The sequence below is a fragment of the Hipposideros armiger genome, unplaced genomic scaffold, assembly GCF_001890085.2.
Source record: "Hipposideros armiger isolate ML-2016 unplaced genomic scaffold, ASM189008v1 scaffold_49, whole genome shotgun sequence".
Classification (NCBI taxonomy): domain Eukaryota; kingdom Metazoa; phylum Chordata; class Mammalia; order Chiroptera; family Hipposideridae; genus Hipposideros; species Hipposideros armiger.
In genome coordinates this window covers 1315830-1328178 of record NW_017731399.1, presented here as the reverse complement: position 1 = coordinate 1328178, position 12349 = coordinate 1315830, and the positions used below count along the sequence as shown (strand labels likewise).

The following is a 12349-nucleotide window of genomic DNA, read 5'->3' as shown; positions in this document are numbered from 1 at the left end:
ATTTGTAGAGAATTTTAAAATGCTAATGAGAGACGCAAAACAAGATCTGAACAAATTGAAAGACATTTCATGTTCTTGCACAGGAACAATCAGCATCATAAAGATGTCACCTCTCCTTAGTTAATCTATAAATTTCATGTGATAGCCAATAAAAATACCAATAGGATTTTAAAAAATGACTTGCACAAACTGATTCTGAAGTTCATATGGAAAAAGAAATAAACAAGAATATCCAGGAAAGAAAGGGATAGTGACAGAAGCATATTAACTCTATAAATATTTTAAAATTTACATATCAACAGCAATTAAAACAGTGGTAATAATTTGTGAATAGTCAGTAGAACAGAACAGTTCATAAATAGATCTAAATACATATAGGAATTGAGTGTATGATAAAAGTGGCTTTTCAATCAATGGGAAAAAGATTATTCAGGAAATGGGGACCACTGGAGGGTGTTCTGGAAAAAAACTAAGTTGGATCCATATTTCACTCCTTACTTCAGGACAAATTGCAGATAGTTCAAAGATTTAATGTAAAAAATGAAACTCTGGAATGTCAACTATAATTAAAAATAAATTTAAAAAATGAAACTCTAGATGTACTAAAAAAAATGGAATATTCTTTTATAACTTAAGAGTGGAGAAGGCCTTTCTAAGTGTGTCACAAAACCCAGAAGCCATAAAAGAAAAGATTGCTAGATTAATCTTTGTAGAGATAAAAATTTTCTTCATGACAATAGTACCATAAGCAAATGCAAATGAGAACCTAGGTAAGATATTTGTAACTCCAAGATGAGGGCTAATTTATCCCCCCCCCCCAAAAGAGCCCCTCAAGTCAAAAAGAAATAGATCAGCAATCCAATATAAATATGGGCAAAGGAAATTAACAGAGATATTTCACAGACGAGAAAATACAATGACAAGCATATTATTTGAAAACATTGTAAACCTCACTTGTAATAAGATAAAATTTTTGCCCATTAAAAATAATAAAGTTCGATAATATATCATAATGGCAAGCATGTGGTTAAATAGGCACTTTCACACAGTGTACAAGCTATGGAAGTTGGCAATATCTATCAAAATTACAGAGGAAAATTATATCTTTTAGCCCAGCAATCATAGGAATTTTTCCTATAGATACATGTGTATACATGTGAAATGACTTATGATCAGAACTGATCGTTAGAATTCACTAGAGAGTCAGGTTCAGTGCACACTCGAGGGGAAGAGATTCTACAAGGCCTTGAGTACCAGGATGTGGGGATCATTTGGGATCATCTTAAAGAGGCTGCTTACCACATGGAACAATATTTTAAAAACCCAACTACACATTATTTTCACGAGGCACACTTTTTTTTTTTTTTAAAGATTTTTATTGGGGAATTGGGGGAAGGGGAACAGACAAGTTGCTGTCATTTTCTTCAGTCTAGTTGTGGAGAACGTTGCCTCACTGGCGCAAGTTGGCACCATCATTGCGCTTTTCCCGGGCGAGGCAGATCAGTCGCCGGCTTCTGGACGGCCGCTCACTGCGGCTGCTGGCCGCTCACGCTGGCTGCTGGCTACATACGGTAGCCCATGGCAACCCACTGCAGCAGGGACTGCAGCCTACACCGTCGCCGGCGACTCACAGCAGCCCAGCTCCAGGTTGAGCTGTTGTTCAGCATCTTAGCTGTGGAGGGCAGTGTCACTGGCCCTCATATGTGGGATCCGAACCGGGGTCCTCTGGCGTCCCAAGCCAGTTCTTAACCATCGCACCACTCGACCGGCCCACGAGGCACACTTTTCATGTGTAGGCAAAGAGAGATTGAAAGTCAAAGATGGAAAAGGACACACCAAGCAAAGGTTAACCAAAAGGAGGCTGATGTAGCTATACACGTATCAGTCAAAGTAAATAGAAGTTGAGAAATATTACTAAAGATACAGAAGGACATTTCATAAAAATAAAAGAGTAGAATCTATAAAGAGTAGAATCTATAAAAATCTCACAGGAAATATTATATAGTTAATAGTGAAATATTGAAAGCTTTCCCCCTGAGATTAGGAATGTCTCCTAATACTATTGATATTTCTATTCGGCATTGTCCTGGAGATCTTAACCATTGCAATAAGGCAAAATAAAAAAGTTATGAAGACTGGAGAGGCAGAAATAAAACTGTCCTTTTCATCCAAAGATGATATGATTGTTTATGTAGAAAATCTTTAAAAATCTGCAGTTTATTAGAATTATTAGAAGTTATTAGAAATAAATAAAGCAAGATCACTGGATTCAAGTATATATATAGTACCTATCTGAGATATATACATACAAAGGTTGCCAAAAAAATGGATACACATTTTAAGAAAGGAAAAAATTGTATTAAAATTGTAATACCCAATATATACATATATACTGATAACAAAAGATGAATACAAGTCATGTGTATACATTTAAAAATATTTTTATATATCTGCAATAAATATAAAATTAAAATTTTAAATACCATTTACAGTAGCATCAAAGACATAAAATACCTGGGACTAAATCTAATGAAAGATGTGCAAGACCTTTACAAAGAAGGTATTATTGAAGGAAAATAAGACCTAAAATAAATGGAAAGATTTGCTGTATTCATGCATTGATAGGCTCAACTATCAGTTTTTTCCAAATTAGCCCATAGAGGGAATGCAATCCCATTCAAAATCACAGCAGATTTTTTTTTGGAAATGAACTAATTCTAAAATTTATCTGAAAATGATAAAGACTAAGAATCGAGAGTCTTGAAGAAACAAAGCTGGAAAACTTACACTGCCAGGTATCAAGACTTGTGGGGTTTTTTTATTTATTAAAGTTTATTGGGGTGACAATAGTTAGTAAAGTTACATAGGTTTCAGGTGTACAATTCTGTAATACATCATCTATATATCACATTATGTGTTACCGTTTAGAGTCAGTTCTCCTTCCATCACCATATATTTGATCCCCTTTACCCTCATCAACCGCTCCCCTCTCCCCTTACCCTCTGGTAACCACTAAACTATTCTCTGTGTCTCTGAGTTTTGTTTTTTCATTTGTCATTTTTTGTTCTTTTGTTGTTTTCAGTTTTATATATCACAGACCAGTGAAATCCTATGGTTCTGTACTTTTTCTGTGTGACTTATTTCACTTAACATTATAATCTCAAGACCCATCTATGTTGTTGCTAATGGCAGTATTTCATCTTTTCTTATGGCAGAGTAGTATTCCACTGTGTGTATATATACCACAACTTCTTTATCCAAAAAAAAAAAAAAGACTTCTTATAAAGCTGTAATACTATGTGGTATTAGTGCACTGATAGACAAATGGATCAATGCAGAATAGAGAGCCCAGAAGCAGACCACATACATTGTACTGGGTTGTCGGAAAATTCATGACGCATTTTGTCTATGTTTTTCAAAGGTCATTTATTTATATAAAGAACGAAGATCAATCAATGATATATTGCCTGTTTTGTTCGATAACCTTTTGCCATCTTTCAGGGAGCTTCATAATTCCTCGTTCATAGAAGGATCTGTCTTTATTTGCGAAAAACTGAAGAAGATACTGATTTACAGCCTCATCTGAATTGAATATTATACCATGCAAGGAGTTTTGAAGAGAGCGAAACAAGTGGAAGTCTGACGGCGCAAGGTCAGGCAAGTATGGTGGGTGTGGCAATACATCCCGTCCAAGCTCCAGTCATTTTTGACGGGTGATCAAACTTGTGTATGGTCTTATGTTGTCACGATGGAACACAACTCTTTTACAATTAACAAGTTCTAGACATTTCTGGATGATTCAAACTGTCCAATTGCCGACAATACACATTCGAATTGATTGTTTGGTTCCTTGGTAGGAGTTCGAAAAACACAACACCTTTAAAAATCCCACCACACTGAGAGCATAACCTTCCTCTGATGAATGTCCTCTTTCAATGTCGTTTGAGGTGAATCATCACATCAGTACCAAGACCGTTTGTGCACCACATTGTTGTAAACAATGCACTTCTCATCACCAGTTATCAGTCACTTCAAAAAAGGATCATTTTCCTCACATTTAATGAGCATATTGCAGATGTTTATATGCGCCGTCAAATGAACTTCTTTGAGTTCATGCGGAACCCAAATATCGAGCTTGCTTATGTATCCAGCTTCTTCAGGTGGTCATGAACGCTTGAATGATGGATGTTCAATGTTTCTGCAATCTCTCGTGTTGTGTAATGTGGGTTTTGACTCTATCAATGTCTTTGTTTTGTCGTCATCAACCTCGGTGGGCCTCCCTGACTGAGGAGCGTTGTTGAAATCAAAATCACCAGCATGGAATTTCGTGAACCATTGTTGGCGCTGACATTCTTGTAGAGCATTGTCACCATAAACTTTATGCAACTTTTCACAAGCTTGATGCACGTTCTTCCCTTTATGGAAGTAAAACAGTAAAATATGGCAAAAATGTACAGTTTGGCCTTCCATCTTCAACTCGTTGTAAAATCTCCAAAACGCAACCAAATCGCTCAAGTTTTTTTTTAGAATGAAGCTAGAACTGTCAGCTGTCAAATGACGTAGCAATAACATAGATGCGAATGACTCTAGTACTTCCAAAAGTGAACTAGTGCCATCTGTTGCAAACATGCGTCATGACTTTTCTGAAAACCCAATAGTTTGATGTCTGAAAGCTTGGGGAAGGGCATGTGTGGACCCCACCTCCCCTTCAAGCTCAGGAAATGGGCAGGAAGCACTGCCCAGAGACCCTCCTTCCTGGACTGCCAGAGGGGTCCTTCCACCCTGTGGTCTGCAGATTCTTGAGGGTTCCTGGCATTTCATTTCAGAATAGGCCATGGGCCATATATAATCCTCCACATTGTGAAAAGGAACTTCCAGGGCAAAGGCCATGCTGGAACTCTGCCCCTTGGTTTTCTGGGCAGCATCTGTTCTGATTAGGATAATCGCCCTCTCTGAAGGATACCCAGGTGTGAGACTGAGTGGTGGCCCATGGATGTCTTTAGCACCCTCTGCCTGCCCTCAAGGGCCTGAGCACCTGCCTGGCCAGTGTGGAGTAAAGAGCCTCGGTGGCAGGGGAGGGAGCCGGATAGAGCCACAGAGCCCAGGGGAGAAGGACTCAGGGCCAGAAGTGACGGTGATCAGCTGATGTAGGTAGAGCCCAAGGCCTGAAGTTGATCCCCTGTGGGGAGATGAATCCAGGGAGGTGGAGAGAGGCAGCCTCAAGACCATTTGATGGTCACATCCCACAGCCTCGCAGGTAGCAATCCCTGCAGGTCATTTGTGAATTAACATAAAACAAATGAGGTTCCTGCCAGGACACATCCTTTTATTCTAAGATATTAAAAAAGCAGCTCATGTTTTAATGCAGATTCAATCCTATACATCTAGAAAAAGTGCTGCCTATAAGGCTAGTGGAATTGATATCCACATCGTGTAGGTATGGAAAACATGAGCTGTGAAATTCCACCTACAAGCAGAAAACAGAACTCTGTGCTCGGCCACTCCAGCCTGCACCAAGGGACCCTACGAAGAGCCTGAGAGTTGGAAAGCCCGTTGGAGGTCACCTGGTCCAGCTTCTCCCAGAGGGTTTGGTCCATGATTCCTGGCCCCAGGGAGCAAGGTAAGTGTAGAAGACATCTTCTACATTTCTCCTGAGCAACACCTATAAGGAGGGGAAAGATAGCAGTAGATGACAGACAATCCTAGAGCTCCCCAGAAGCAACACTACTTTATGGGTCCAAGTGGCTGTAAAACTGAGGAGGTTCCATGCTAATGAAAAGCCGTGTCTGGAACCAAAAGGATAGTGTAGCTCTAGGTATCAGGATGTTACTGGTTTGCATCCCCACCTTAAAGACAATCAAGTAGTAGTGCTTTCACTTCACCCTGAAACCTAAGAGGGAACAAAAATTCCCCTTTCTGTTAGATCCAAGATTCTCAAGCATTTTGTTCAAATGTTGGGTTCCTTTTGGGGAGAGAGGAACATAAACACGTTTGGTATTTGACGTATGTGTGTGTTGTGTGTGTGTGTGTGTGTGTGTGTGTGTGTGTGTGTACACAAAGAAAGGCTGCTTCTTCCCTCTCACCTCCCTGCATCACAAGACTTTGCCTCTTTCTTTGAACTTGTAACTTTCAGCAAAGTGCCAGGGGGCATGCAGTTTCTAGGTTGTCGGTTTTCCAAGGTCATCCTTTGAGATGAGCTGACTGCTGGATGCATCTGTAATAAGTCAGACGAGGGTTTCTTCGGCTGACTTAGTCGGCTCTGCCCCTCTGATCTGAACTTGCTGAGGAAGCCGGTGTGCAGCCTGTACCCTGTTTAGTGTCTGTAAATTCCTAGAAGAAAATGAAAGCAGAGTTGAATAATTCCTGGAGCCTATTCCTTATCTCCTCTCCCCTCCCTCCCTGTCCTTTGGTGAGTGTGAAACACGTGACAGTGTCTGGCGGAGTTGATGGACAGAGAACCAGTGGCCTGTGGGTTGGGGCTCAGAGAAAGAGGTTATCCTAGGATGAAATACAAACCATATCACATTGATTTTCCCTTTTGGGGGCCCAGATATCACATCCTTCCATTTCCCTCTAGTCCTTGCCTGCCATCGACAGGGAAGCATTAACAGGGAATAATCAATGGCATTCTGTCCTGAAAATAAAAGGCTTGTCATGTCTCTCCATTTGGTGGAATGGATGTGGGACCAGGGGTCATGTGGCCACCTTCCATCTGTCTCCTGACACAGGCACTGACTCAGACATGCTTTCCATCTGGAGGGCCGCAGCCCACAGCCAGGTGACTGCAAACTCTCCATGGGCATCAAGGAAAACAAGACTTCAGTTTCTTTGAACTCTTGTGTCAGGAGTTTGGCTAACTATCAAACATGGCAGCTTAGGAGTGGCTTTACTGAACTTTAATTTCTGGGTTACATAATGGATTGATGTTCCCTAATATGATGGATGCTGTGCTTGCAGTCAAAACAAGGTTATAGATCCACTGTTTCATGATAGACTCGCAGAAAGTCAGAATTGAAAGGGACTTAAATCTGTGGTCCAGCCCTAATGCATATCTGATGTGTGAGTTTGCTACAGTTTTTCTGAAAAACCCAATGGTTGCCTGGACACGACTGCCTCCCAGTGTTGCTCTTACACTAACCAAAATCTGTTTTCTGGTGCTCATGGCCTTCGCTTAAGAGTATCCCCTCCATATGCTCCCACCTCTTTCCTTTAGATCCAGTTTCTGCCTGGTTCCCAACTCCCAACTCCTGATTCTTTCCCATTCACAATCCTGCTAAATCTCTTTAGATTTAACCCTTATATTTGGTTTGTTCATCAAACCCTCTGGTTTGGAAGCATGAGACTTTACCATTTAGTACTTATTCTCTTATTTACTCTAACCATATTTGTTTGTTGCAAAAAAAAAACCCCCCACAAATAATATGTATAAAAATGCTTAGTGAAATGTAATTCATTATGTCTAGGCTGCAGTTTGTTATAAAAGCTCCCTTCTAGAATCTCCTATTATCCTGGTTGCCTCCACGATTCCTGACAATAATTTAGCAATCCCATTTGCAAGGGTTATCAGCATCCTGGAATGTAATTCATCGAGGTAAGCGACTTTAATTCATTAGAGCAGATAGACAACAGGTGCACTTTTTATAATCTCTTCACTCGGGGCTTTAATTCTCTTATCAACATTTGTGCTATTCATTTCTTGGTAAGAGATTTTGTTTGACAGAAAAGATGGAAGCAAATTAGGGGTGTAGAAGTTCTGCCTTCTTTCTGATAAAAATCACTATCATGTCTAAACAGTGGCTTGTGTCGTTTTTGTTGTTGTTGTTGTTGTTGTTTTATGTGCCCTAAACTTAACATTAAAAAGTAGAAGCCATTTTTTCATGCCCTTGCTGCTTTTTGCAAGTCTCTACTCATTGCTGGCTTTAGCCTTCTGATGCTCCTTAACCGAAACCCATCTTGTTTATTAAAGTTTGTATTCATATTCCATTCTGCCAAGATCTTGAAGAATAAAGGCCTATGAGAATAGAACTGTTATGTGGGAAAGTGTTTTGAGCATAGTATCAATTCAGGACCTTTTGTTTCATCCAAGGACTAAAGCACCTGCTTTTAGCATTAGCCTGGAAGTGATCCTAAGGGTTTACCAGGCCACAGACCCCGTTATAGACGCACATCACCCTGTCATCATGAACTTCTCTTCCATAGCACAGCCTGTCACTGTTCTCAGAGCTTCATGCTACTTGTTATGTAGGCCCTTGGTTTTGTGTTTCTTCTTTCCACCCTTTATATTTGTGCTTGTCAGAGCTCCTCCTGTCGTTGTCTACATTTCCTTATATTCCATCTCTCTTTCCTTTTGGTGACATTTTTAAATGATACACTCAGGTTTGAGCTTTTGAAATTTTGATCATGAACTACCTTCCTTATGCTAATCATCACTAATGTGGCTGAAATTTAGAAACTAAACACACACACACACACACACACACACACTTCTGATTATCAAAGTAAATTATACATATAGACATACTGTAGCCCTTTAAAAAAGTTTAGAGAAGTAGAAAACTATTTTTTTTTAAATCACATAATCTTACCACCCTAAAATAGCTACTCACTGACATTTGGTATAATTCATCTAGACATTAGTCTACATGTATTTTGAAATCTACATGCATATAGTAATAATACTTACATCAAACATTTTATACTGGACATGTTACATAGCCTCCCCCCATTAATATAAATTCTTGATATAAGTGCTTATATTTAATGCCTGCATAATATTGCATACATGAAACACATAGTGCTTCTATTATTGGACACTAAAGTTGTTCCCAGGAGTTTCTTTCATAAATAACCCCATGTGAGGTTAGAGGGGGCACAATCCCCAAGACTGCTGTCATATCTGACAACTGTGAACATAAAGAGAACAGTTCACAAGGCCACCCTTACTTGTGACATTGATTGTAAGTTTGGGGGTTCCCAAGACCACCTTGAGTTTCAATAATTCACTAGAAGGACTCACAGAATTGACTGGTGGCAATTATCCTCACGGTTATGGCTTATTACAGTTAAAGGATACAGAAGAAAATCAGCCAAGAGAAGAGACACATGGGGTGGAGTTCAGGAACATGCCAGACGTAGAGCTTCCAGTTGTCCTCTTCTCATGGAATTATCAACAGTGTCGCTTTCCCAGCAACAATGCATGACAATGAACCTGAAGTATTGCCAACCAGGGAAGCTCACCTGAGCCTTGGTGTCCAGAGATTTTATTGGGGTTTCATGGTTCACTGCCTGTGTGACTGATCTCTAGTCCCAGCCCCTTCAGTCATAGAGTGGATGCCACATGGGCCAAAGCCCCCATCATAAATCACAGTGTTAGATTGCCCAGTGGCCACGGCCCCCAGGTAAACAAAGACACTCTTATCAGGCAGGGCATTCTGAAGGCCTACTCACCTTCCAATAGCTGAGGGCAAAGGCTGGGACTGCACCGTGGGTAAAGCGAATTCTCTATTACACATCTTGTAATGAATATCTTTATGCATAAGCTCTGTCCATTTTGAGGGCTATTTCTTTAGGTTAATTTCCCAGAAGTGGAATGACTGGATCAAAGAGTGTACCAATTTATACTCCACCCTTCCCCACTTTCCTACCCAGCAATGTATCGGGTATTTGTTTTATCACACCCTCACTTAAAATGGGTATTGTCATTTAAAAAAAACTTCTGGCAATTTGATAGACACAAAATAGAATCACCTGGTTTTCATTTGTATTGCTATGATTACTGACAAGGGTATATACCCATTTGTTCATTTTTAAAGCTTTTATTATGCAAGATTTTGAGTACCCACAAAGGTTGAGAGAATAGCTTAATGAACTCCCATGTGCCCATCATACCAGCCTCACAACAATCAACCCCTGAGAATTCTACCTCATTCATAGCTTCACCTTCTTCTCTCACTCTCATAGTTTTTGAAGAAAATCTCCTAGACATATCATTTTATCTTTAATATTTCAGTATGAAATTCTAAAAGCTCAAGATTCTTTATTAGAAGTCCACAAATATAATGATCATACTTTAAAAATTAATAATTTTTAATATCAAATATCCAGTTGATAGTCAACTTTCTGATTGTTTCATAATTATCATTTACATTAAAAAGAAGTCAGGATGCAAATGTGGTACAGATAGTGAGATTTGTAGATATATCCTTTTTTTTATACTGAACATTTCAATTTAAATATTTTCCCTTCTTTTCTCATAGAAGTAGGGAAAGGAGAACAGAAAAAATGGAAATCTGGACATTTCTAAATAAAGTTTGAGGTGGGGGGAGTGGACACCAAGGAAACGGGTGGGTAGCATTTAAAATTTAGAAATATTTACAACCACGGACTCATCTGTTAAGCTTCTTGGGCTCAATCTGTCACTTCAACACATATGCCAAAACTATCAAAATACTGTTTACAACTTAAGGATTTCCTCCACTCCCTCCCAGATTTCTTGCCCCACAGAAGTGGCATAAATATCAAAAACACAAATATTCTGTTATATACAACATAAGGAGTGAAGACTGGAGGTATGTATGTGTTGAGGATGAAAGGAAGAAGTTCGGAATGTTCAGTCCTGTTCATAAATGTCTCTAGGAAAATCACGTGGTTTTGGCCTTGGCCACGGGCTCTGTCTCCTGCTCATACTCTATCTCCACATATGCTCGTTTTCTTTGCAAGGGTCCTTTCAAGGGTGTTTTGCCTTTGTGCTTGGCATCAAGGGCCTTTTCTTCTTCCTCACTGGAGGATTTATTATCCTCATCTTCATCACTGCTGGCATCCAGTTTATCCATATCCTCAAAATCACTTATGTCACTCTCATCCACCTCATCATCTTCCACAAACTCTCTTTTTCCCACATCTTCATCATCATCGTCATCATCTTTTTCCTCAGCATCTGAAGAGTCGCTCTATGCCTCCTGCTGCTCCAGGGTCTTGTCGAAGGCGTGGATGGGGAAGTTGTAGATATCGCCATACGCATCTTGTTTAAGTCTTTCCAGCAATTCCTTTTCAATGGCATTGTCCAGCTGAGCAGCTATTAATGCCTTTTCCTCTCTTCTTTTTTCCCTCCGCTCCACCTTCTTACTCAAAGGAACAAGTTTCGAATTCGAAATTGGTACTGGGTAATCTTGGTGAATCTCTGTTTACATTTGTGTCGAATGAAACGGGGCCAGTAAATTAGATTTTCATCTATTTGCTCCAGTGCTTCCTCATAGTTTTTATGAAGCCGGACCTGTTCCCAGTGACATCTGGGGAAAGCTGCTCACTCGATAACCTTCATATACAAGTAGCACTGTCCTGTAGGATAAAGTAAGTACCTTTTTCTTCTTTGATAGTGGCATACTGACTATTTGCCAGGGGACAGGACGACCGATTACACAGTCCAGTCAGGCTATATTCATTTCTGCAAAAGCTCTGTGTCTTGGTTCTTATTTTGAAGAAACAAAATTGCTTGTTTCCTAGTGTATCCCAGATAACATCATCTGACTGCATGGTGTCCGCGATTCAGCTGTAGATATATCTTTTAATCTAACATATGTCCTTTAATTTACAAACCCCCTCCCCCGCATTCTTGCTCTTACTGTTGGCAGCTCTGAAGAAGCAAGCTGCCTTGAAGTGGCTCATGAGGCTAGGAAATGTGGGTAATCTCTAGGAGCCGAGGGTAGATTCCAGCAAAAAACTGAAACCTTCAGTTAGGCAACTATAAGGAAATGAATTCTGGCAACTATCTAAGGGAGCTTGGAAGCAGACCTTTTCTCTGTTGAGCCTCTGATGAGACCACAGCCCCAGCTGACACTTGGATTGCAGTGTGGTGAGACCCTTAAGCAGAGAACTGAGCTGTGTGCAGACTTCTGACCTCCAGAAACTATAGATCATAAATTGTGTTGTTTCAAGCTGCTAAGTTTATGGTAATGAGTTAAGTGGCATAGAAAACAAATACATTGGGTGTCCACTAAATCTATGTTGAAGTGATTGAATGAATACGTAAGAAGGCTAGTTAAGTTCTTAACTGAATGAGTCTTCCAGCAGTGAGCAGATGGTCGATCTCCCCCACTACTGCTGTTGGCTTTGACATGGGTTTGTGATTCATATCAATGCTGACTGAGTTGGTCAGACCCTCCTTCTGGCCAGGCCGACTGTGGCATCCTCCAACAACATTGCCTCACCACCCACCCGCACCTCTTCTCCCACGAGCTCCTCTCAGCCTGCTTGCACTGACCTTAAGATGCATTTCTGGAGAGGTATGCATCCTCCTGAGAGCCCTCCTCAAGGGTTTGTACCTTCTCAGTATACATGGTGGTTTCTTCTC

General features: G+C 40.2%; 1 protein-coding gene across 1 annotated transcript; it reads right to left on the bottom strand.

The window, feature by feature from the left end:
• Positions 1-10385: 10385 nt before the first annotated feature.
• On the bottom strand, positions 10386-11536 carry MAK16 (MAK16 homolog). Its single transcript, XM_019640300.1, is given in 3 exon segments — positions 10386-11143; positions 11146-11356; positions 11359-11536. Coding segments are annotated over 3 exon segments (888 nt in total). The 5' UTR covers positions 11533-11536; the 3' UTR covers positions 10386-10640.
• Positions 11537-12349: the final 813 nt, after the last annotated feature.